General features: G+C 41.1%; 1 protein-coding gene across 12 annotated transcripts in view; it reads right to left on the bottom strand.

The window, feature by feature from the left end:
• Positions 1 to 22,526: 22,526 nt before the first annotated feature.
• The window catches only part of FER (FER tyrosine kinase), a 385,522-nt gene continuing 380,405 nt past the window's right edge, over positions 22,527 to 27,643 (bottom strand). For 9 of the 12 annotated variants that reach the window (XM_039542917.1, XM_039542922.1, XM_039542921.1 and 6 more), the window contains one exon: positions 27,156 to 27,298. In XM_039542917.1, coding sequence (XP_039398851.1) covers positions 27,156 to 27,298 — 143 coding nt within the window. Of the gene's footprint in view, positions 27,299 to 27,643 lie in introns of all 12 variants that reach the window. The other 3 variants (XM_039542923.1, XM_039542931.1, XM_039542930.1) reach the window with 1 other exon arrangement.

The following is a 27,643-nucleotide window of genomic DNA, read 5'->3' as shown; positions in this document are numbered from 1 at the left end:
GTGTATGTAGTGGTAGCTTGGGGTGAATGCTTGCTCGCTCACTCCATTGCCCTCCCAGAATCCCAGGTCAGAATTAAAATACCCTGGATTTCCTCTGACAGACACATCTGGAATCCCTTAGAATTAATTATCCCTGGGAATTGTGGTCCCACCATTTTCTGTTCATGCCATCATGTCTGCAGACAAGTGAGCTTCACCTTACTAAGGCCCCTACTACTGGGATTGACAAGAGCAGCTGAAGGACAGTTCTCTGAGCTGGGGTGGAACTGCTTGAGCCCTGGTTGGATGCTCAAGTGGTTAGAAAATCCCGGTTCAAACGTGCCCGGTGCCCTTTCCTCGTTTCCTTACCCCTCTTCTGAATGGGCAGGTCTAAACTGGGAAAATAGGCAGTGTTTAAAAATGTGTTTGCTAACATGCTTGAACTATCACATTTTTCAATACGACCTACTTCCTAGCCTAGACAGGGCCGGTCAATGTAATATCCCCACATTCCATTCTTCCCTCCGGTATAGGCTTCAAAGAAGGAAATTGCTCTATTGCAGTGGTTTTCAAACTTTATTTTCTGTCAACCCAGTTGAAGAAAATTGTTGATGCCTGTGACCCAACAGAGCTGGGGATGAGAGGTTTGGTGTATGGGAGGGGCTCAGGGCTGGGGCAAAGGAGTGGGGCGAGGGCTGTGGGCTGGGTCTGGGAACTAGGGGTTCAGGGTGTGGGCTCTGGGCTGGAGGTGCATGCTCTGGGGTGGGGCTGGGGATGAGGGGTTTGGGGTGCAGGAGGGGGCTCAGGCCTGGGGTAGGGGATTGGAGCATGGGGCACGGCTTACCTCCGGTGGTTCCCAGTCAGCAGCACAGCTAGGGTGCAGAGGCAGACTTCCCGCCTGTCCTGGCACTGGAAATGGCCAGCAGCAGGTCCGGCTCCTAGGCGGAGGCATGCAAGTGGCTCTGTGCGGTCTCGCCCACAGGCACTGCCTCCCTCCTCCAGTGCAGAGCTGGTTCTTGGGGTGGGGGCAGGCGTGGAGCCCTTTGACCCCCGCCCCCCACCTAGGAGCCGGACCTGCTGCTTGCTGCTTCTAGGGCGTAGCGTGGTGTCGGAACAGGTAGGTGCTAGTCTGCTTTAGCCAGGCAGTGCTGCCGACGGCCCGGTCGGCAGTACTGGGTTGCGACCCACAGTTTGAAAACCACTGCTCTATTGTATAGTAAGCAGGGCTGTGGATGTGTTTTCCAGCAATGTGCCTCTTGATTTTCATTATTCACCCTCTCTCATAGCCCTGAGACAGAGGCAGTTGCAGATTCTAGGCTCCTCTAAGAACCAAAAACCCCTCTCCTGTTCTTTCTGGGAGTGTGAGTTGTATCTAATGCTGGAAGAGCTGTGCAGCATGTTTAGTTGATGACCTCCTTTCACACTATGCGCTTAGCAGCCCTTTCCAAGGTGGCACTTCATTTCATATGTAAAGTCTTCGGATTGAAGAAGTGTGGACAGGTCAGGTGGATTGTTTGCATTAGCATTCTGGTTTCTGTAGGTCTACAGCGTATGCACCCTATTCCCATAGTAGCATTTTGGTGGTCTTGCTATGTAACAAGAGAGCCACTTTCAACTCACATTGGATATACAGAAAGTAGTATTGATGGCAATGTTTTCACTGCAGAGAGTTTGCCAAGAAAGGAGAAGGACAAAGTGTTAACTGCTCTCTCCCACCAGGTACAAACTACACAACAGGTTTGCAGCAATCTTGAGTGTCACTGTAGATGAGCGGACTCACCCCTGCAGCGCCTCCTGCTGGTGACTCCTGGGAATTAGCTCATTCTCGAGCGCCCTCTGCAGGCCAGTGATCCGCCTGTCCTCTGGCCCCCGTGTCCCTCCCTGGACCCAGTGCCCTTTTATCTGGGGTGCTGCCCTCAGCAGTAACCCCTCAGTCTTAGGGTCTCCCCTCCCTGGGGAACCGCCGCCCACTATTCCCACCTTGCCTCAGGATAAGGCTACTGCCAGTCATCATCTAGCCCCCACATCCTGGGGCAGACTGCAGTATCAGCCTACTCATCACTGGCAAGGTTGGGTTTGGATCTGCTGCCTTGGCCTACCCCTGGGCTGCCCTCTGCAACCCCTAGTACCTCTTGGCTTTTTGCTAGGCTGCAGCCTGGGGCTTTCCAGGATCCCCAGCTCCTCAGCCTGTCCCCAGCCCTACTTCACTCAGATACTTTGTCTCTAGCTCCCTGCAGCCAGGCCCTTCTCCCTCTACAAACAGAGACAGTGTGTTTGGGCTTCTGGCTCACAGCCTCTTATAGGGGCCAGCTGGGCCTGATTGGAGCATGGCCACAGCAGAGCCTACTTTCCCCAATCAGCCCAGGCTTCCTGCCCCAGCCACAGCCCTCTACTGGGCAGTTTTAAGCCCTTCAGGGCAGGAGCAGGGGACCACCCTGCTACAGTCACCTTACAGCACCCATCCCTGCAGTGGCTGAGTTACATGGATACATACGTCAATAGTATTTCTATTACAGTACGTGGGTACCTAATAGGGATTTATAAGTTACAAGCTCTGAAAATACTGTCTAGAGTGGGGTGTTAGAAGATATGCTGTATTGTATACAGTGGTGGGTTGGAAGGTATGGCATATTGTGTACAGTGGGGTATTGGAAGGTATGCTATACTGTATTGTACACAGTGAGGTATTGAAAGGTATGGCATATTGTTGCACTTTGAAAGCTAGGGGTATAATTAATCTGTTGTAATTCCAATGACTCCAGTGAAATTACACCAAGGGTAAAATTGGCTTAGTAGATTTAATTTTTGTTCTGTATTGATGCAAAAATATCTTATGGCGTACATTGTTCCAGAAATCCTCAGCAAACATACAGTTTAGTTATTGTTTGTTCCCTGCACTTTAGTGTAACAAAAACTAAAATGGAAAGAAAAATGTAAGGCTTAAGCCATAAAGCAAGCAGATTAAATGTATAATTGAAGTGGCTGAGCAACGCAATAGGTGTCCAAAAGCTGGGCTGCTAAGGAGAACCCAGTGTCTGGTGGAGAGATGTAATAGATCTGCTCTGCTCCCAAAGCCAAACAGAAAATAGCAGGTCAGTGGTGATAGAGGAGGTAAACCTGGTCTAAGATGATCACACCATTATCCATCCCTGAACTTGAAACAGCCAAAGGACTCTCCCCAGTGGCAGTGATGGTTCTGCATCTGCCATTTACTGTGCTGCAACCCACTGCATGGCATAAGGGAAAGCAAAGGCTTCTCGGAGGAAAGGAGGAGACACAGCATGTGAGGGAGGGGGAGGAGGCAGAGGTAGGCTCTGATATACTCAGTTCTCAGCTGGCTTAAGGTCCTTGGGGGATCTTTCCACTTGGGCACAGTGGAGAATTAAGCCCAAATCTCTGAAAGAGACCAGAGTAATGGATCACTGAAATAAGCGTCTTGGCCTGGTGTCCAGGGAGAGCGCCCAGCAAAGTGTGCAATAGAATGGGGACTTAGAAGCAAATTAGCAAGATCTTGTTCAGCTCAGACAGTGCACAAAAATGTGTCATTGATTTGCCATCTAGCTGGCTTTGAACCCCGCTAAAGTGAATGAGCTGCTATAACCCCATCACACCAATGAGACAGCTGATCCACTTTCACTTCTGTATTACTTACTTAAAAAGACCAGCCAGGGGCTAAAAATGTAAGAGACCAGTTTGAATAGATGTAAATTGCAGAAGTCCAGTTACATGAAAAATCTTTCCCCTCACCATTTTCACACTACCTGTGGCTGGCAAGAAGTAACTAATCTTGTAACGAGAGGAGCCCTGACAATGGACCTTGTAGTTTGTGCATGATTGAATGACGTGCTGAATGATGTCAGCTGTGGCCTCTGACTTGGAAAACATTTCAGGGTATCACTTTCAAGACTGTCCATCTTTTAATTCAGAACAAGGAGAGTGTAAGGGTAGCCTGTATTTTCTGAGATTCCTTACCATCAGAGATTCTGCTTATTGCCATTCTTAGAAGTGTCGGAACAATGAGTTGATGAATTCAATAGCATTCTATATGCAGTAATGCCAGTTCAGGAAGCCTGGTAATTGGTTTCCTCCTTAAATGGAACGCTTGTCAGGATGCATTTGTTGTCCTAGGAGTCTCATCTAAATAGCTTTATGAAGAATGAATCTGACTGGATCCAAAGGACAGGCACATAGACATAAGTTCAATGGAACTTATTTTCTCTCCAGAAAGCTTACCAAATCTATTTACTTTTAAAGTAAAACTGGAAATGAAACACCTTAGCTTGTACAAATTACAGTTCAAATTGATTGTTCAAGACTATCAACAGCATCTCTTCTATCTCAAATTCCAGCCATCATAACCATGTGAGAAAAGGAAACTGACTGACAGCCTCTTCAAAGTAGGCCAACTACTTCTAATATCATTTTCCCATAGTTTTCCTTTTCAAGCATGATCACTGATCATTTTTATCAGTGTTCAAGGACTGTGCCTGCTGAGTATGAGGGAGAATTGGCTGAAGTAAAACCAGGGCAGGAGTCCAGATTGTAGTAAGGCAGCACAAACCCTCTCTCTTACGCCAAAGTAGACATCATGCCAGCACAAAGCCATGGCCCAGCGATAGAAAGGATGGGGAGCTTCCTCCATAACAAGCAGAAAGGCAGACCTGCCCATTTCCACCTCAACTACTCACCCCCAGAACTGAGATTGTATCAAATAAGTAGCTTTTTGTGATAACTCAGTACAGTAACTCCTCACTTAAAGACGTCCCAGTTAACATTGTTTCATTGTTACATTGCTGGTCAATTAGAGAACTTTAAAGTTGTGCATTGCTCCTTATAACGTCATTTGGAAACAGCCTGTTTTGTCCACTGCTTACAGGAAGAGGAGCCTGTTGCAGCTAGCTGGTGGGGGCTTGGAACCAGGGTGGACCGGCAGCCCCCCTATCAGCTCCCCTTATCAGCTCCCCACTCCCCTAAGTTCCCTGTGCGGCAGCAGCCCAGCAGGCTATCAACTGCCAGCAGTTCAGCTGTCCCTGTCCCCCACTGCTATGTGCTGCTCCTGCCCTCTGCCTTGGAGCTGCTCTCAGAGACTCCTGCTTGATGTGCGGGGGCGGGGGGTAATGTCAGGGTGCACCCCCCGCTCCTGCACCCCCCTTACCCCTTTCCCCATATAGAACAGAGAGGGGACACGGACAGAGAGGGGGAGAGAGCGAGCTTGGGGCAGCAGCTGCTGTCTCAACTTCCTGATCCACTTAAAAAGACAATGCACTTAAGAATGGGTCAGATTACTTAAAGGGGCAGTGTGCATCTCTCTTTCTCTCTCCCACACACAAGGTCTGCTATGCTGTCTCCCCTCCCTTGTGTTCGTGCTGCCTTGTGTGAGAGGCTACATTAACAACATGTTAACTCTTGAGGGCTCGGCCGAGTGCTAGTTCATCATTTAGTAGCAAGGCATTCCCTGGGAAATATCCCACCCTCTTCCACCCTCTCACTTCACCACCTCAACCAAACTTCACAATCATCATAGCTGTGAACAGTATTAAATTGTTTGTTTTAAAACGTATACTGTGTGTATAGCTATATAATATATTGTTTTTTTGTCTGGTGAAAAAAATTACCCTGGAACCTAACCCCCCCCCATTTACATTACCGTAATTCTTATAGGGAAATTGGATTCACTTAACATTGTTTCGCTTAAAGATGCATTTTTCAGGAACATAACTACAACGTTAAGCGAGGAGTTACTGTATAGCTGTGAGATTATTCCACTGCACCTCTGAGCAAGTGTTTAAAAGAGAGCACACTCCATCTATGTTTCCTTGCATTTGCTGATGCACTTCCCAAAGTTTTCATCAGTTACATCATTGTAAGGAAACATTGTCAATAACTTTCCATGAAGTTTAGACATTTATTCACTTTTCAGTTAGCTATTCATTCTTAATCTCGTTACAGACTATTTGGTACCATTTTTCTAAAGGCGGTGGGGAAAGCATATATTCGTTTGTGAGATACATTGGATTTAATAAGGAGCTAACTACTGTACAAAACAAAACCCTTGAAAAAGCATTAACTGTCGAAGTGGGCAAGTTAAACAAGATACAGTCTGGGCTAAAATGTTCCCTGTCATTCATCCTGGGCACCCATTATATAGGGATTTAACAGATAAACCAATTTCTCTTAACATATCTTTAAAAAATATTATAAAATACCTATTTATCCAAATAGCTTTTATTGGGTATAACATGATAAACAAGACAATATACACTGTATTCTTTTTCCTTCTTGAAAATATGTTAAAACATAAGAATGGCCGTACTGGGTCAGACCAAACGTCTATCCAGACCAGTATCCTGTTTTCTGACAGTGGCCAATGCCAGGTGCCCCAGAGGGAGTGAACCTAACAAACAATGATCAAGCGATCTCTCTCTTGCCATCTATCTCCACCCTCTGACAAACAGAAGCTAGGGACACCATTCCTTACCCATCCTGGCTAATAGCCATTAATGGACTTCACCTCCATGAATTTATCTAGTTCTCTTTTCAACCCTGTTATAGTCCTAGCCTTCACAACCTCCTCAGGCAAGGAGTTCTACAGTTTGACTGTGTGCTGTGTGAAGAACAACTGCCTTTTATTTGTTTTAAACCTGCTGCCCATTCATCTCATTTGGTGGCCCCTAGTTCTTATATTATTGGAACAAGTAAATAACTTTTCCTTATTCATGTTCTCCACACCACTCATGATTTTATGTACACGCTCATGTTGTGTAGAAATATAGAGAATTTAAGGTTTGCAGCACTCCTCATGTTACTCTATATTTTGTTAATATTATTACTACAGTAGTGTTAGAGAAATTCAGGAAATTTAATCCATTCAACTGGTAATCCGTAGTGTCAAGGCAGCTGGCTTATTCTGAACTTTTTCACTGTCAAGTTAATACAAGGAAAATACTTAATAGAAGAAAAAAATATTTTCTGAACTAGCATCATAATTTGTCACCCAGAGAAGTGTCAAGATTAGCTCAAGGTGATGCATGATTTATTTTAAATGTTTTTGAATGCAACAGAACCATGAATTCAATAGAGGAAATAACATTACCTTTTTCACTTGAAGACACAACAAACCTGCCCTTTATTATGTTTTGACTTTGTCTAATTCCTGCCAATGAGACTTTAGGATGAAGAAAGAATTGCTTTTATAAAATGACTGATGCTCAGTAATATGGATTTGACAGTAAGCAATATTCATATCCAGAAATAAACCTTCAGCATTTAATTTATGTTGGTCAGCAATAGTATTTTACACATGTAAATGTTGGCATGGATAATGCCCCAAAACCATGAAGGTCAGGCTGATAGCTCCTTGTTCTCTGATCTTTGCTGGTCTTTTAACTAAAGTTGTACCCAGATTTAGCTTTGAGACTCACTTCAGACAACACTCCCAAATGTGCAGCCAAACACAGTCGTCTCATGTTGCAGTGACTGTAGTATGTTCAGTACTTATTCTCCAGTGCTGATCATTTTACTGAAGATAAGCACGCTTGTTCCTAGTATTGTAAGGGACATTAAAAAAAATTATACCTGTACTGTAGCTTTTTCCTAACATGTTTTGAAGATAAAATGGGGAAATGGCTATTTGACTAATATATATGGTGAGGTAATCAAGTTAGCTAATTATTGGCACTGGCCAAACTTCTCAAAAAGAGGAGCCTAACTTCAGGCTCCCAAAGTATTTTTTTATGCACCTAATGGTGGGCTTTTTAAGTGCCTGAATCATAGACGTGTAGGATTGGAAGGGACCTCAATAGCTCATCTAGTCCAGTCCCCTGCACTCGAGGACTAAGTAATAGACCAGCCCTGACAGGTGTTTGTCTAACCTGCTCTTAAAAACCTCCAGTGACAGAGGTTCCACAACCTTCCTAGGCAATTGGGTCCAGTGCTTAACTACCCTGATGGTTGGGAAGTTTTTCCTAATGTCCAACCTAAACCTCACTTGCTGCAATTTAAGCCCGTTGCTTCTTGTCCTATCCTCTGAGTTTAAGGAGAACAATTTTTCATCCTGTTCCTTGTAACAGCTTTTGATATACTTGAAAACTGATAGGGCCTCCCTCCATCTTCTTTTTTTCAGACTAAACAAACCCATTTTTTTTCCATAGGCCATGTTTTCTAGACCTTTAATCATTTTTGTTGCTCCCCTCTGGACTTTCTCCAATTTGTCCACATCTTTCCTGAAACTGGCACCCAGAACTGGACACAATATTCTAGTTGAGGTCTTATCAGCACAGAGTAGAGCGGAAGAATTACTTCTCATGTCTTGCTTACAACACTCTTGCTGATACATCCCAGAATTATTATTATTATTATTATTATTTTTTTGCAAGTGTTACACTGTTGACTCATATTTAGCTTGTGATACCTCCGATACCTTTCCATAGTACTCCTTCCTAGGTAATCATTTCACATTGTGTGTGTGTGTGTGTGTGTGTGTGCATGCGCGCAATTGATTGATGCTTCCTAAATTGGAATACTTTGGATAAATGATCTCAAATAAATAGGATTAAATTCAATAAGGACAAATGCAGTTTGTCCAGATCATTTTGAATTTTAATCCTATCCTCCAAAGCACTTGCAACACTCCCAGCTTGGTATCATCTGCAAACTTTATAAGTGTACTCTCTGTGCCATTATCTAAATCATTTTTATGAAGCTATTGAACTGAACCCAGGACTAATCCCTGCGGGACCCCACTCGCTATACCCTTCCAGCGTGACCTTGAACCACTGACGATTGCTCTTGGGGAACGGTTTTCCAACCAGTGACGCAACCACCTTAGAGTAATTCCATCTAGGCTATATTTCCCTAGTTTGTTTCGGAGAAGGCCATGCAAAAGAGTATCTAAAGCCTTACTAAACTCAAGATCTATCCCGTCTGCTACTTCTCCCTATCTACAAGTCTTGTTACCCTGTCAAATGACTTAAGAGCACAAGTCCCACATGCTTTTGAAAATCCCACCGTTGTGGCTTTAGGCTCCCACTTTTTAAAACTTTAGCTATTGTTCTCATCGCTAACATACCGTTGTATTAAACAATTCAGTATAATATTATAGTTTACAGCCATTTCTGGTAGTTGGCTGTGAATTAATACTATTGCCCTTATTTGATATTAGATGTTCAGTGCTCCCACATTTAACCATTAGAAAACTAACCAGTTATTAAGGTTTTGCAGATAAAACATTAGGAGAGTTAATTCAGACTAGGGAGAAATTCTGCAGAGATGAAACATGCTTCATTCAAGAGTCCCAAGCCTGTCGCAAGTCCTGACCTATCCCATCTCCCCTGCCAGAAGCCTCTCCTAATCCAGGCAAGTGATTCCAACACAACCAACTTCCCTCTATTTGGTTCTAGAGCTAATGGAAAGTGTATACATGGGAATGAGGGAACAGGCAGGGAGCCAAAGTGACCGGCAGTGGGGAAATAGGAGAGAGAGAGAGAAAGGGAGCTAATAAAATGGCTGTACATGGGTTGTGCGGTTCTTTGTGTGGGAGGGGAAGGAAACTGGGAGGGGGAAAAGAGGGGATGAGAAGCTGAGCATGAAAATAGTCTTTATTTCCTTAGGGACGCTTAGGACATCTACAACTAGGCTTGATAAAGTGATGACAGGCAGGAGCAACAGCTGGGGGCCTCCTCCCTTTGGGAGCAACAGAGGAAGGGGTACCCTGTCCTCCCCCAGAGAGGCAGGGATGGCAGCAGAAGGGGTCCCCTAGTACTTACCTCTGCATTTGGAGGGAGTTCTGGGCCCCATACACACTTCTCTTCCTGCCCCACACAGAATCCTTTGCTAGGAGGGTGATAGTGCAGCCCCCAGAACAGTGGAGGCTTGGAAGTAACACCCCACTGATAATGAAGCAGTTCACGCCTTCAAGAGGTTTTGTTTCACGCTGTCTGCAGACTCAGGCAGACATTAGTGTATCAGTTACATTTGGTCCATGTTTTCAAGCTTTTTTTCACAGCCACCAGCCATGAGGTATAAAAAACATGCATCAGAATCTCAGCTTTCATTTAAAAAAAAAAGTGATCACATGACTTGAACAGGCAGTGTACAGTGCCAATGCCCAGTATTTCCAACCCTACATGTTCACTAATGATGATTCAGCTTCCCAAACACCCTGAATCTGTGGTCTTTAATAATATATTCTGAATCCTTTTTAGTTGCCTTTTGGGTTTTAAGCCTCTGGGGTGCAATTACTTGACATTTTAAATATATTTTTTCTCTGCCACCATTAGGGGGTAGAAACTTGCTTGTTTCAGTGAAAGCTGAGCTGCTCATTCAATCTCTTGATTCCAGCAGCAGGGGCTTTAAGGAAAAGCAACCCCCTGCTCAGAACTGATCCCATATCTCCTGTGTCCCAGGCCAGTTAAAATAAGGGGGCCAAATATTTGCTCTTCTAACTCTGTGGCTCCTTTGTTTGCTCTTTCTGCAGGTGCTACAATAGGATGGGCTTACTTAGCTGCTGCTTGTACTTCCTAAGTTTTAGCTGAAGGATTAGCCTTCTTGTCCTTCTCTGTGCTTTCTCCCTTGTGCAATTCCCCTTGTTACCTGAGGGAAACATGCAGTGTTTCGCCTTTTCAGCTCTCTGATCACACAGTCTCAGAAATTCCATAGAACAGTAGGAACTATACTCTAGGCAACTGGCAAAAGACCAATGGACCCTGAGCCCAAAACTATCTGCACTAGAATATTCTCCCCAGCATTAATTCACAGTCAGCGTTAGGCTAGTCTCTTGAGATTTCAGGCCAGCAGCTGGTTAATATTCCACACCTCTCCTGTGAGGTGGAGAGAAATGTATTTGCAGAGTATTAGGACAACACAGGCTATTAACCCGCAGCTGCTAGAAAAACTAGGCACAAGCTTGTGATAACTTTCCTACTGCTGCATAATGTTACCTCTTTATTTCAGTTTCATTTCAGAGGATAGCATCACACAGGAGCTCTTCTAGAGTAACACGCTTCTAGGGAATTAAAGTGGGGGGAGAAGCTAGTAGCAAAATAATATATTGAAGACATGAGAGGGTGCAGTTTCCATGGTGTCTGCATACAGTCTGAAGAACTAAACGATCTCTGGACCTAGATGTGGTACTTCATCTGGGACAGGAAATGTACAGCTCCCAACTTAGGCCAGGCCTGTTGTTGCATTTGTACATTTCTTACACATTTATAAAATGGCTGGAATGAGAGTTGCAATTTGATTTGTGGCAGAGCATTTCTAACAAACACACATGGTGACGCCACACAGCCTTGTCATAAAGCCTCTGACTGCACCTCATCCAAACTTGGTTTTACTAAAACTTCACATTAGAACCCCACTTTTACAAGCTAAATTTATTACATTCCTTTCAATTTGAAAGATATTTATGGCCTTCTGTCCCCATTGGTGTGCCTAGCCTCTTTGCCAGAAGCTGGGATAGGTGATAGGGATGGATTGCATAAAGAATGGTATTGTTGCAAGTTATCCTCAATTTTATCAAGGCTTTGGTAACTCCTGAGACATTGGTAAATTCAAATCCTTTCTATAATATGGGTGTTGTATCAAATAATCACAGTATAGCATGTAGGAGACTTTTAAATTCCCTTAAGTCACCATTCACTGTTCAGTTTCTTCTCCCATCCCATCTCTTTTCTTCCATAGCCTCCTTGCTAATTAGCAGGAGCAGAGCTTTAAAACAGAAGCCACTGCTGCTGACCCTGTGCTATGCAGCAGTTGGTGGTAGCAAGTTTTCAAAGAACAAACATGTCTTCATTCTTCTGAGGCCTGCCATCACCGAGCTGAGCAGAACAGGGCTGGTTGCAGCAGCTTCTTTTAAAATTCTGTTACTGATAATTAGAGACTGTTTTAACTGGATAAACTGTCAGGATGATTTTCCCAGAGTTTAGCATGCAACATTGGCTCCCTCTTCACTTCCAGTGCAAAGTCCATGTCCTAAGCTTAATGGTCAAAGCCCTCAAAAGGTCTGGACACATCTGTATAAGAGGCCACCTCTCTCATGTATGACCCCGCCTCAGAGATAGCTGTGGCCCATTGGGAAAATGCAGCTGACAAAGCTTGTGAGAGCCTGAGATAAAACTTTTTCAGGCATGAGTGTTTGACTGATGAATTAGCTACTAAAGGAGATGAGATAAGACTTGTTCAAAGCCTGTCTGTGTCCAGAGCATGCTCTCATGTGCACTTATTTGACATAGCCTTGCTCCCATAACCAATGGCCCTTTACAAGAGCCAGTTGAATCCGTTTTTTACAAAAAACAAAACAAAACCTGTTTGTAGAAGAAAAATCATTTTTGTCAATTTTTTATTTCAAAATTTTATGAAAAATTGACAAAATATGAAAATTTCCAAAATCATCTTTTTGAAAGTGTATAAACCTCTGTTTCTTTGTCTCAAATTTTTTTACTCTTCCTTCTCCCTCTCCCCCCCCACTTGGAAAAACTTAAAAGTGAAAGAAAACAAATATAGTCAATTTAGAACCAAATGTTCATTCAAGGTACCATAATATGAAAATCAGGCTCGAACTATCTCAACTTGGGCAATGAAAAATTGAGCTTCCCAAAGAGTCAGTGACTGCTTCTGATGCACTGCCTCTAAATCTCCCTTTGACTGTTTTTTCATTTATAAAATGGGATCATGGAGGTGTTGTGACGTTTAGTTCATTAATGTTTGTAGAGCACTTTGGAGTTCTTCAGCTTACTGTCCCTATGTGTGCTCCACTGTAGGATGGTTGTGTGCCTGTGCACTCTTGAATGGGAATTGTAGTTATTAGTGGCTGTGGGTCCGTGCTTGGGTACTACACATCCTCATGCTCTAGTGTAAGGGTGTATTGGGAGAGGGGTGCAGACCTGCCCCTGCCACCATTTCAGTTCCTTGTCAACTGCCTCAGCTTGAGATGGAGCATTCATTGTCCACTGCTAGATTCTCAGCTTCTTCCTTCCTTAAGTATTTTATTTAGCTTATCTTATTTTTATTCACTTTTTAGTTTAGTTTTAGCACAGGCTTGTGTTTTTGGGCTCCTCTTAATCCCTGCTGAACAGTACCCAAGCTCTCCTCTACTGTCCAGGTTCCTCACTCACAAAGACTACCTGGTTCCAGAGGAACCAACATTTCCTATGCTAAGGGATACTGAGAGAGATTCCTCCCTGGGACTGCTGCACCCTTCAGAGCTGGAGCCGTTATCCCTATGTGAGACCTACAGCCCCTGAAAGAGGTCCACACTTCACAAAAAAACGCCCTCCTCAACAGTGACCTCCTACTCTGCACCTGCTTTCAAACTGCCATTTTGACAGATTTGTTGAGGGTTGTGAACCACCCTTGAGAGTCTTTCAGACTCCTGAGGGCCTTTGCAAAGGTCACCTCAGTCATCACAGCTCACTTGCATCAGTGGGAAATAACCATCGTTCCCTATCTGTATGATTGGCTCTTCCCTCTTCAGGGTCCAGTGAGCAGCCAACAAAGACCTAACCTTATTTCACTCTTAGGACCTTTGTCTAAATGTGGAGAAATCTGCCCCAAAACCAGTACAGTGCACAGACTTCATCAGGGCCACTCTGGACTCCTCAAATGCTAGAGCCTACCTACCTACCTGCAGACAGTTTCACCATTATAGCAAGTCTTATCGCCACACTATAACTGAGCCCATAATCCACAGCAAGGGCTTTCCTGCAGCTCTTAGGCCACATGCTGGCCTGCATGTGTGTAATGACTCACCCAAGACTACACCTTTGATGCCTTCGGACCAGTCTCAGGGCTATTTACATCCTCAACTGTCTTTTTTCCAAATGAATGACCGTAGTTCCCAGTGTTCTCAACTCCCTTAACATGTGGAAGGCTCTTCTCAAAGTCTGTGTGGAAGTTCTGTTTTCATGTCCACCGCACCTCAAGAGTTACCAGCACCTGTTCCTCCTTGAGAAGCTTCTCTGCTCATCAATATTCTCTAACTCAGGGCAGATCACTACGTGGACGAATACTTCCTTTGAAACATCAAGGGTGCCCTGACAAGTTTACACTGGACAATAGAGCAACAGTGTACTGTATCAGGTGTCAACGTGCAGCCAGGTCCCAATGTTTATGCACAGAATCACTAAAACTGTGAATATCCTACTACATAGAAATCTGTTGTCTACTTTTCTGGGCCTGCAGGATAACATAGCAGATACCCTGAGCAGGCATTTCCAATTGAACCATAAATGGGAACTCAACAACTTGGTCTTTTAGAACAGTGTTTCTCAACGACCGATCCATGGGCTGGCATTGGTCCCTGATAGCTCCTTGACACAGTTTAGGAAGGTAGCTAGCCGATCCCTGGTATCAAAAAGCTTGAGAAACACTGTCCTAGAGTGACTGGCCATTTCACTAGGGCCCAATCCTCCTCAATAGCCCTTCTTAGAGACATATCCATCTTGGACATCTGCAGGGCAGCAACCTGATCCTCATTCACATGTTCTCCAGGAACTATTGCTTCCTATGTGCTTTCAAGGCAGATATGGCCATTGCTGACAGTCTTCAGCACCTCCCTCCATCTTGAGATACTGTTTGGAAGTTTCCAGCAGTGGAGCACCCATAGGGACAATACCGCAAAGTAGAATGTGAGATCACTTACCTGTACAGTAACTGGGCTTTGTGTTAAAAAGGAACCGGGGTGGTTGCAGATCTGCCCCTCCTATATACCCTTGCACTGGAGCATGAGGATCTGTAATGCGCAAGCATGCACCTGTGGGCACTGCTGACTAAAATCTCTGATCAAAAGTGCAAGGAACGTGCACACCCTATGGTGGAATGCCCATAGGGAGAAAACATCTCAAAGAACTCCAGTTACTGTACAGGTAAATAATCTTGCCACCTTTAGCAGGAAGACACTATATAAGAGCAAGATCCTTCATTGTAAGAAGATCAGTGTGCCTTTTAAAGCAAATGAAATCTATGGGCGCAGTGGAGGGGTGACTAGGTCATGCTACAATGAATGGGGGAGGAAAGGTGGGCTGGTCAACCATCTCAAGACTGGAGTTGGGGAAGTAGGTTACCAAGCCACCTCTGAAGAGGAAATTCACTTCCTGAGGGAGTAGAAAGATGTCTCATGCCTGCCTTCAAAGTGGCTGGGAGGCCTTAAATAAACACATCCAAGCTTTTACAACACCCTAGTTTGTGTTTGGTTAGTTTTTAGCTCTCATTTTAACTAACTGGTTCACTCATCCCTAATAGTTTCATCCTCAATCTAATATCAACTTTTGTTCTGGAAAAAATCCCTTGGGATTTTACATAATTAGCTAAACAAACAGTGGGCTTCATAGAGAGTGAATAAGATATGACATAAGAAAGCAAATAAAGCTTCAACTGTAACAGGTATTTAAGGTGGTCTGCAAATCTACTGATAGGAATATGTAATAGAGAGAATTTCATTAAGTAATAAAACACCTTATTGCTTGTAGATTTGAACCATGAATTAACTGAAATGTGTAAGACTTGCTAGCAGGGTGTGACAAAGGTGAAGTTTTAGGTGTTCGTAAGCATCTCCAAATAAGTAATTAAAAAATAAAGCAAATAATACACTGGGTCAGTGGAAATGCCCTAAAACTGAGTGAAGTTCAGAGATGTCTTTGTTCATTAGGATTATTTTTAGTAAGCGCAGTCAGAAAATGAGTCTTCATCTTAACTGGAGACTTTTTGGAATCATGGCTTCAAATGCAGGTGAGGAGGATTTGACCCTTTTGTTCTTTCAAGGTAACTATATTGAGTTCCAGGCGTTTTATTGTGTGCGCGCATGCACCTGCCTGTCCATCTCTTTGACAAATCCTTTAAAAAGAGAGAATATCTGCTTCGAGTGGGCATTACAGAGACCATCTTTCTTCTAAAAATAGGGGACTGCTTTGGTGTCTTTGACTCCAATGTCTGCTGCCCACACTTGTGCAGTGAAGTGGTGGCCTCCAGTCCAGAGATGATACATGGAAATCAGTTTGGGATAAAAGGCAATAGATATTTAATATAAAATATTTATTGTGACAAACAGTACAGCACATGTAAACACCCTCCAGGCTGCACACTTTTGTGAAACATGATGCCATTGGTAGAGTTAAACTGGTGTAAGGTAGAGGTAACCAGATTAAATCACATCACAGAGGCAATGTCTGTACCAGCTACTCTGTGCAAATGACAGAAAACCTTTTTTAGAAAGATTATTGATTTGCAGAATGGAGGGTAAACAGACATCGACAAAAGTGAGGCTGTTCCTATCATCAATTGAAAAAAGAAAATACGCTCAAGTTACCAGGGTTCATTGTTCTAGCTTCAAAGTCATTCAGACTTTGGCCATGTTTTTTATTCTTGTGCTCATTTTTGGCAGTATTATGATGATTGAGCAACTCATAATAATAAATATTGGCAAAGGGCTGCCACATACTAAAAATGTGACAATTGAACTCTAGCAGGTAATGTTTGAGGCAAGGCAGCAGGGATTGCAGCCAGAACTCAGATAAGCTTAATTGCCACAAAGTGGATGTATATTATGTATATTATGCATTGTATTTGTAACATCTCTAGGATGAAGGTTACTATGGAGATAGTCCTCTGTTTTCAGTGTACAATATATTTATAACAGGAAGGGGAGAACTATAAACATTGATATTTAAATGAAGTAGAAACACAACCTGAGATAAATATTTTACATTTATTGGAAGAATACAGTAAAAAGGGGGACTGCAGACTCAGTGGTAATTGGTCCATCAGAAGAAGCTTAAAAAAAAGTCTGAAGTTTACAAGAACAGGGACCTCCTATTTTGTAACAGACTAGGGGAAAATGTTCGCTTCAATTTAAAAGTGCAACTTTTATGTATATAAAAATTGGCAAATAAGTTAAAATGCAGATCTGTTAAAATTATAAAGGATAGACAACTAAACTGTATTACACAGCTATCATTTTCAGACATTTAAAAACCAGATAAACCTACATAAGACTCCCCCCCACCTCTCTTTTTTTACACATGCACTTTTGGGAAGAAGGACCCATTTCCAGTGTTACATATTAGCAATCTGTTTCACAAATATATTATTTTTAAACAACAAAGAGCATAAAAAGTGTTTTACCTGATATTAAATTTGCTGGTGCATTCATTGGCACTAAATGAAAACAAATCTAAATACATTTAAAAATTGTAAACTACATCAGTGCCTTGCTACTCAAGGCTACAGTTGTCAAAAGTCTGTGATGGTATGTCAATGACTCTTTCTTTCCCCCAGTTTCCACCATGCAGTTATACAAAAGAAAAATAAACACATACACAGTTGGAAAGACAGTGCCCCTACAGCTGTCAGCTCAAGTGTCCTTTCTGGAAACCTCTTGATCACACAAGACTGTGCAATTGCTGTAGGGATGGCAATGAAATGATACAAAATGTATGTTGTGGTTTTCAATCCTTTTGCAGGATGTTTTTAGAATCATTAGGTCAGATTAGCTCTTTGGACTGTTTTTTGGCTCATGTCCTTTGAGGTAACACAATGCCCAAGCCTAGACCTGGTGTCCTTTCCTAGTAGATTTTTCTATTTTCTTAAGCTTTTAGGGAGCTAACATCTAATAATCAGATGGGGAAGCTCCCAGTAGGAAATATGTTCATTAGCCATTATTATGCTGACATAATAAGGAACAATGGAAGTTTTAATTGATTGCATTTTATCTGGTTGGCCCTCCTATGGAGGGATTAGTCAAATCTCTTGCACAGGGGATATGCAGGAAGCCTCTTCTCCCATGTGGGCCTGTATAGGACCCAGGCAAAAAGCTGTCACTGTCACTGCCTGGGCACTGGGGTTGTCCACAGTTGCAAGCTGGCAGGGGTAGCGTAAGCAATGAGGGGGCATGGCCAGGTTTCTGCTACTTGTGCAGCGGTTAGCAATTGGCAGCAGGTGCTGGGGGGAGCACAAAGTGCACATTTTACTAATGGATGTAGGCAATGCTATAGAGAGCGCTCCCAGCAGCAGTGCTCTGAGGCATCCCGGCTGCATCTGACCTGTATAAGGCAGAATGCCAAAAAGCACCTCTATTTGGCTGCTACAGTTCTGCACACCTCTTCCCTAGTACTCCAGAGAAGAGCTGGGGCACAGTTTAACCCTTCTGTGAAGCACCATTCAAATAAATAACATTAGTGACTAAAAGAAAAGCCATGTACCTGTTAAGGAGAAAACTGCGTGCAAGAAACACTGATACACTTAAATAGTATTTTTTTACCAACTCAACTGTGACTGATTATGACTGGTATTTGATCCACCTGCTGAGGAAAATTTATAAAGCTTTATTAATTTGGTCACCTAAAAATCAGTCACTTCATCACGTATTAAATGTTCTGCAAATAACTATATATTTAGTGGACTAAAAAGCCATAAATTTTTAGTCTGCAAGTCTGACCTTGAGTAGTACAGTATTTGCAGAGCTAAAGGTTACGTGGTGTAAGCAAGAAAACCAGGCCTCTAAAAACAAAATGGATGACAATAAGAATGATGATTTAGGAATGCAGAATATGTTTGGAGTTCTGAAACGGGCTAAAAGGAGAACACATTTCCTTAGGATCAGTGGAAACTGGCATCACAACACTCTTTATTCAGTTGGAACTGGTCTGTTGACTGCAACTGAAGCAGGGTAATTCTCTCTGCGGGGGGCACAGTGTTAGTTACACATTGTTCCTCAAAGATGAGGAATAGAATGCTGTGTGTTGCAAAGAAAACGTCAATAACAGAATTTCATATACTGTAATATGAAAAAGGAATTTGTCAGCTTTCTTGAAGTCTTCAATTGGATGAAACGTTAATTAGAATGTGAACTAGGCATTCACCTTTATCTTACAGTTACTTTGGGATGTTATACCTACAGTAGTATTTTGGGGTCTCTGGAAGTAGATGTTGGGCCAAATGAAACCAGAGATGAAGCTGGAACTTTGCCTCTGAAGAGCAACTCACAGAGTAATGTGAAATGGAAGTATGTGAGGGATATGGAGACATCTAATTCAGATGTCTGAGAAGGCCTGAAGAAGAAAATATTAAGGGCCAGACTGTCTGCTAAAAATAGTCTTGGAATGAAAGTTTGCTGGCTTCATATATAGCAATGCAACTCTGCTAAAATCAAGCATGAGAGCAGAATTTGTTCCCAGGAGACTGATCTTTTTGAAAATCCATACACAATAATAAGAGGTGTATCTTACTCTTTACATATCCCATAATTGTGGTTACATTTGTTTTTTTGGTAGCTGGTAACCTCTAGTTTTGTTCTGCTGCTAAAGTTGAATACATCTTTTTACCAGTATTCAGTAGAATATTTTTCCCCCCTTTATTTCTTGATACAGTTTAGCAAGACTGATCTGATATGTCTGTACTGGCTGTTCAATAAGAGAAATTTTAGTTGTGATATGGAGAATGCTCCCTCTGTAAACTAATAATCCAGGACTGCCCATTCTCTTTCTTGTTTGACAAGCTGTTTTTTTCACAAATCACCTTAGCTTGGATTGTTGATGGTTTTTGGTGCTGGTGTGTGCTTTTCTGTCTGCTCTTACTACACAGAGTCCACGTTTGGTGAAGTAGGGTGCTCTGCATGTTTACAACCAGTTCTAAAATTATAGCAGGGTTGTAAATACAGCGATGGTGGTAATTTAGGACTATTCTAGCGGCAGTTCATGCTTTGTGAAGTCATGTGACTTCATTGTCCTCCATGCTAGCCTGCAGGCATTTTCAGAATGAGAAGTAGGCTCTTGAGTTCACAGTTGCAAAGCTGTACCCTAAGATTTATGATCTAAAACATAAACATTTGTTTGCAAGGTGATTTGCTCATAAAGATGCACTGTGGCATTCCTTTTTGGAAAAACAAATGAACATAAGACTAATCTAGTGCAGTTTTTTCACCGATTGGGTTGTGTGGTTTCAGCCTAGTCGAATTTTTTGACCATATTATTAAACCACTGCAGAATTGAATGTGACCAGTGATCTCTCTGATCAGGAGTGAAAGTCCAGTGCTAGCAAGAGATCTGCAAGTCTAGAGTGATGAGGGGAAGCATCAAAGTAACTGCGTGCCCCTTATGCCTGGCTGTAGCCAGTATTGTGAATTAGTCCTTATGAACTCTTTTAAAGCCTTTAAGATAAGTGCTCTCCAGCTAGAAAGTTCAAAAGGGTCCTGCCTTAGTGAAGTGATAATGCATTTGAAAGAAGACTAGTCTTCAAACATGGCCAGCAATAAGAAACCTCCAGAAAAAAGAAATCAAAACTGAGGCCCCAATCCTGAAGTCTCCCTGCACAAACTCCAATATACTTTAGTGGGAGTTTCATGGAAGTAGGGATTTCAGAAAGTTAGTAAGATAATTGCTTTCTTTACCTATACGTGCAATTTCCTCTTCTTAACAATTTTAAATGTATGTATGTCCTAAAATTCCCATCTTTTCAGACTACTGGGCAGTAGGTATATGGAAATCATATCTTTTTTTCTTTTTAAGTGATTATTTCCTTTGTTCAGGGTCAAACCAACAAATTTTCTTTTCTGGTGTCAAACCCACACAGAGGATTTAAAAAGCAGGCTACCTTGAGTGAGACACAAATTAAAGGTGACATCTCTAAATTCCCCTTCCTCCCAAACTGCTAGGCTGTGGTACCTCAGGATTGTATCCTATAGTCTCAAGCATCTACTAGCCAGAAATCACATTTGTCACATCAAAGGAGAAACATCTTACGTATTAAGTAATAATTAAAATTTAAAAAAATTGATGGAATTTAGCAAAGTAGTTCAATGGGATTCTAGCTCTGGAGCCAGTGACTGCTGTGAGAGATTAAGGGGAGCAAAAATGATAAGTGGAATTTGAAGAGAATTCATTCTCTTTTTAATGAAAATGTAAAGAATGTAAACTTTCTGGAAAAGCACATTGATGATCTGAAAACTCAGCTTCCCCCTCCAAGCCCACCAACCATTTGCTGAATGTTTTGCTACTATAAGTGACCATCTGATCATGGAGGGGCAAAGAGAGATTTTCAGAGAACATATACTGGAAAATACTATGCCTACATTTTTGTTGTTTTCTTACCAGTGTCAGGCGAGGTCTACATTACACTTACATGGGTATAACTACGGTGCTCAGAACTGCAAAAACTTCAATGCAGTTATACTGACCTAACTACAGCCCCAAAGAGAAATGAGTTCAGATCAGGGAAGGAGGAATGGGACACACCCGATGTAAGGACTAAAAGCAGGAGAGGCAACATGTCATGAAAATCAAACTGACAAAATCTAAGGACAAAAATCAGCACCTTTATTTTCTAGAAAATGCTGTACTATTGGGAGAATAAATAAGGTGTTTGGCGACAAGTCACTTTTTAACACATTGCAAGGCCAATCATGAAATGCTCCACATGGTGCTTGTGTGATAAACACAATGAATTGATGTTGGCATTTAAATCTGCTTTTGGTTTTCCTGTCTGAGCATGCAGTATGGTTTCACCTGAAGTACTGTCCTGCTTTCTCTTTCATATCCAAGATGACAAATTATGTGCTTTAGGACTGCACTACTTTTATATTGCTACAGTGAAAGTTCAGCTAGCAGTCACTACATCCCTACACACTACAGCTTCAGAAAGTAACGATATTGGCAAGTGAGTGGTAGGAAAAAAAGGATTTCAGCAAACTAACAGGAAGAGGGACTGGCTTTTTCTTTTTCCACTTGAGAGTTTAATCTGCTTTCCTTTTAGTTGTTTGTGCCTCCACTGTCAGAAATAGACATTATATTGGGATATTCTAGCTATTGGCTCAAAAGCCTTATGATGTGTCCTCTGCATTATAAATAATAGTCCTTAATGAAATGATTATTTGTCCTCTCCTTGGGAAAACTGGGCAATTTTCTTATCAGCAAACATGTTTTAACGGGTATTTTTCATTCCTATAATTTAAGTTGACAAAAGATTAAGTGGAAACAAAACAATATGAGAAATGATGTAATCATATCCTTACTAGGCAACCAGCAGCCAGTAACGTCTGTGTATAGGAGACAAATCTCTAATGTTCCTGTCATGACACAAAGAAATGACAGGATCTAGGCCTGAAGGACAACACTGTCCATCCTAGCCACTTGGACTACAGTTTATGTGAGGATAATATATCCTAGGATCTCATTTCCCAAACATTCTGTGAGAACATCCTTTCTTTAAGGGATATTTCTTCTTGAAACCTCTCTAGTTCTTTCTTTCTACAGCGTTATTCTGTTTCCAAGGACTTTAACAAGGTACTCCTGTAAGTGTCCTCCCCTCCTGCAGTAGAGAGTGTAAGGACTGGCTGAATATGAAGAGGGAAGGTGCCCTGCCAGTTGGTGTGGGGGTGAGGTGGACACAATCTGCCCTGTACGCCCCCAGAGCAATTATGGCTAAGTCAGTCAGAACGTTTCCAAGGATTGCCACTACAGCATGAGTTCTCTGTACCCCACCACAGTGGTTACAATGTGTACTGATAATCATAAAATGATGTTAACCAAGTCTAATAAAACAACTCATGTACTTTAGGCAAGTAATTGGACAAGGTGACCTCTTTATTTCAATGGCAAACTTTCATGCTTACCTAAATGGGTAATGACACGGTAACAAACAAATGCATTCTCCAGTGCTAATGAATAAGGTTATTCTTTTGGAAAGAGACTCCTTCCTCTTCTATCCATCTCTCTCTCTCTTCTTGCTCCTTTACATTATGTGCCATTACTGTCTGTGACATCTAGCCATCCTAACAATCACCAGCTATAATGTCAGATTAAGACCTCTTAAAACCACAGGGCTAATTTACATATCTTATTTACACATGCCTTTCTCCTGAAATATTTCCAGGGTACTGCTCTATCAGCAGGAGTGCCAGTGTAGACTTCAATGTTGTCCGACCCTGTCCAGAGCTGGTCCAGAAGTTATGATGATAGGAATGCTGGCAGCCAGCCTACATTAGCACTCCCACCATTGCTACCACTGGTGGGAAACATTGCAGAAAAAAGGCCAGTATAGACAAGGTGCTATTGGCACCAGTAATTCACGTGAATGAGGAGAAAGCGAAAGCACAGGCCTAAGCTTTAGATCTGAACAATTCCAAGCTTTAGACCCAGCTAAAAATGTTGTGGCTGAGGCTCTTTTCTCTAACTTTGGGGGGAGGGGGGGGGGAAAGCACCTGCTTGCTAATATTTTTGATTAATAGTATTACAGTAGTAGTAAAAATTCCATAAATAATGTATATGACTTTACACTGATGTGTATCTGCAGCATTTGAATAAGCACAAAGTTCATCGTAAACAAACATGGGTGGGTGAAAAACCAAGGGGAAACAGTGAGGTACAGTAACCTGTTTTCTTACAACTGCTTTCTGCCCATGAAAGGCTGAGGTTTATTTTGTTAACGGCACTGTTCTGATACTGTACTTCCTGACACAGACAGCATATAAAGTGGTGTTAAGCCATCGAACGCCACACTCCAAAATAGAGGCTGATTTTGTGACATAGTTACAAAATGCACATCAAGCTCTGAAACAAAAATGCAAAATGATTGCAGTTGCTAAACACTGTTGTTTACTTTTTCATTTTAGATTAAAAATCTCAAACAATTTTGTGAAATGCAGACTGTAGAAAAAGATTGCACATCTGTTGAGGGCACAGGTCTCCGTTTTGTTTTCAAACATGCTGTTTCTCAATATTGTACTTCCTATAAAACCATGAACTCCAGACATTTGGGAATCTTAATAACCAGGATGATGATTTCAAAACTAAACATTGAGGCTAGTTTTAAATGCTCAGTTTTGTTGTAAACAACTGAAACTGTACACTCATTATTAGCTTTAAAATAATCTCTTAAATTTATAAATGAAATATGACAGTAGCACTTTTCATTCTTTTATGCCTTGAAAAGGAGGAAAATAATTGGCAATAACTGGAGAAATCACTCTCCATCTCCTATGATATACTTAGAGGTTTTAATTTTAGGGTACAATTAAGTGTTATATGAATTTTAAAAGACAGGGGTAGTTCCTGGATATATAACCATTTCCAAAGCCTGTTAGAACCCCATAAAATAGGGAAGTGCAGATGTCAAAGCCTATTAAATACACTGAATTTCCAAAAGAGGATACTGTTCATTTTGCTGTATCTTAAACAAAATGTACAAAACACTGTAAAAAAAAAAGTTAACTATCCAATATCCGATTAATTCATTAACAATGCTAAGATTTTAACCCTATGTTCATTTAAAAGACATCAAGACTACAGAGAAGGCAGATAGCTGCAAATTTGGTTCTTGAATGCTATACTTGGTTTTCCGTTGATTAAATTGAAGGGTTTTTCTTTGTACATTTTTGTAGTCTCCCCTGCCATAAACTTGCAAAGTTAAGAAAAGTAGTTATAGACATGTATCTGATATTGACGTAACTTCCTAAAGTACATAATTCCAATAATTTACATGTGACAGATGGGACAAATAAATTATGCCACAAATGCAACTGAATTAATGCTGAGAAAACAGTTTGAATAAGTTTTTGTGAAAAACACATATGCCTATATTAAATTTATTCTATACCAATGAACTCATCCTGACAGTCTCCCAAAGGATTATTAATCATGAATTGAATTCCTGTCTGCTTTAGGACAAAGAACACAACATACTCTAGATGCTGCAGGTGTTCCATGTTTTGAAAAGCCTTTTCAATTTAAACAGAAGTATGATGTGAATTGCAAAATGTTAACTGCTTAGATAAGTGAAAAATGAATACAGTTGTTGTCCTTTTACCTCTGTACATAAGAATCAGAATTGTGTGTCCTGTTTACCAAATTAAGACAAAAAGAACTGTTCTATTTTCTCGTTGAAAGGTAGGACATATGCAGTCCTTTGAAATAGTATAGTCTCTTTCATTCATTAAAAAAAAAGTGTGTTAATCTAAGTAAAAGCAAATACATTCTTGTCCTTCCTTTTAGACATTAGCGAGTGCATAGATGAGGACCTATAGTTGGGTGATTTATCTGGATTCTTCCCAGAGTTATCGTTGCACATTTCTGGCATTTTCATGCACTTTTATTCACACAAGCATGCCAGCTCATTAAGGCACGCTGTTTGTGTAACATTTAGTATCAATGCTAACTGACTAAACAATGTTTCTTATTGGTATTGAGACAAAGATCTTTGGACCAAGTGTGAGCACAGTGATGATTAAATGTACACAGTATTTACATAAAGAAATAATGATGATAAAGGGATTACACTAATTTTTCCTTTATTTTCAGTTTCTACTCCTTTTCCCCAGTGTGTTTTGTTTCCTTTGCCCCCAGAACAAACCCAGGTGCTAACAAGTCCACCTACACTGAAAAAAGTGTTCTCCAGTATGCTGCTTCACTGTTCATTTGGACACTAAATTTAATGTAACAGATACTGGTCGAAAAACTCATAGCCTACAAATACTTCAGTCACACATCTATCTCCTTCAATACTACCATAAATGTACTTTAAAGAGCAGAAATTGTGCTCTGCACAATAGAAGAGTCACCACAATAGAAATAAAATATTATACAGCCCCAAGAAAAGAAATAGGGCCACTAAAAGTCCCAAACGCTGTTTTTCTTTTATTCCTCTGTTTTAGTCACTTGGTCTGGCAGTTAATTCCTTGTTAACACACCTTGAGCTGATAACAGTTTGATAATTATTAGAGAGAGGTCTCCCAAACTTTGGATCTCAGATCATAACTTTGTTGCTAAAGTCACAGGTCTCTATGGCAGTTTGGAACCCTTATCAGGGCCTTTTGTAGAGATAGGTCCAAGCCACAAATTATTTGTGCTCCCTCCCTCCCCACGACTGATTAGCTTTTATTCTTCCTATAAGAATACTATTTTTATACCAATCTTTTCCTCCTTGACAGTGTGAGTATGCAAATCTGAACGCAACTAAAGACATTTCTATAGATTAATATTTCTACTCTATGCCTTGTTCAGCCTTCCAGAGGTTTAAAACAGGTAGCATTTCTGTCTGCAAGTGAGATGTAGCCTTTTTCTTTGGAAAATATGCATGGAAAGTATTCTTTTAAAACATGTCCTTTTGCTGACTCCAACTGCATGCAGAAAAGGAATATCAATTATTTGAAAATTGGAAAAAAAAAATCAAACTATCAGAGAACCTCCAAAAGCCAATTTGGCAGTTTGCTTTCTTTTACTCATCTAAAATCAATGCTACCAGTTACCTTCATTACATGCCACTCTCGTTCTCAAACTTGCTTCCTGCTGACCTCTTTTCTACATGTGTATATTCAAAACCAATGGTTTTCTTCTTCTGCTTGTACTTTGAAAGGCAGATGATTTGGAGTATTTCCTGACAAACATGTATCACCCAAGACTGGATGTTGGCCTTTTAGAAAAAACCTAGCCTATCAAAGGAGATTTGTGCATAAAGATTCCTGATAAACTACTTAATTTTTCACAGGTAAAAAAGTAGCAAGTAATGTCCAAAGTTGAACATATTTACTATGATGAGAGCAACTGTAAGAAATCTAAGGATGCGTTTGTAAATGATGTGAATATTATTCTACAAAAAAATTATGGATTTCTTTGTTTAAAAAGAATACATGCACATCCAGAATCTTAACTGATGTTCTTTCTTAAAGCAATATATCATTTAAAATATCAGTTGCAGAAATGGTTTAAAGTTCCTAATTGAAATACTATTAAAAAATTGTGGTCCTCAGATTTAAAGTCTTCAGAAACATGGCACAGCCACCGTGTTTTAGTGCCACTGGTTGATAACTGCAACTGAGATAGCAAATTAAGAATGCAGCATAAAGTAGAAAACCGTTAGAAAAATGTCACTAGCAGTTTATCACTGTAAAATCGATAGGAGTCATAGTCCTTTAAATCTACAGTATGTGATGTTCTATTTACATGTATCCTAAATGACAGTGTTAATGTGACTAGATATATAACATTTGGCAGAATCGTCTCTCTTTAATGTATGCTTAGACATTTTCCAAGATGACGCGCGCACGCACACACATATATAAAAAAAGAGTTAATTTTAAAAAGTAACCCTAGAAGAATATTGCAGATAATGTGGTATAAACGCACAGTGTTTGAGGGGAAAATATTACTTTGTTGAAAAACAGAGTTCTGTAGGTTGAGTTTGGCACTACTTTATCACTATGTCACTTTCTTTTTGATTGAAGATAGTTCTTTCTGAATCTCGCTGAATTTTGGTCGGTTTTCTGGTTTGTAGTCCCAGCATCTCTGCATTATTTTATATATTTCCTCTGGGCACTTTTGAGGTGCTGACATTCGATATCCTGACATGCAAAGATAAAAAGGGAAAAAGTTTAGTATGCAAAAATAACATAAATTGAACAAATGTTTAAAAAATAATAAGGAACTATAATTAAAAATGAATGAGCAAAGTTCCTTGAGGTCACTAAATAAAAATTTTTATAAGGTCAGATTTATGCATCTCCTAGGTATAAATTAGATGATTTTCACACTATGAAAGTTATAGGGCTTGACTAGCAAACTCTAAACACTGCTCACATTGGGAAAGGTAAATTGTCAGTATGCTCCTCCAACTGCCTAAAAAATCACTCTCCCCATCCTAGGAAAATGACTGGCCCCTCTTCTTCCTGTGTCATGAAAATCCAATA

The sequence above is a fragment of the Mauremys reevesii genome, linkage group 6, assembly GCF_016161935.1.
Source record: "Mauremys reevesii isolate NIE-2019 linkage group 6, ASM1616193v1, whole genome shotgun sequence".
Lineage (NCBI taxonomy): Eukaryota > Metazoa > Chordata > Testudines > Geoemydidae > Mauremys > Mauremys reevesii.
Note: the sequence above shows the minus strand (reverse complement) of the source record. Positions and strands in the feature narration are given on the sequence as shown.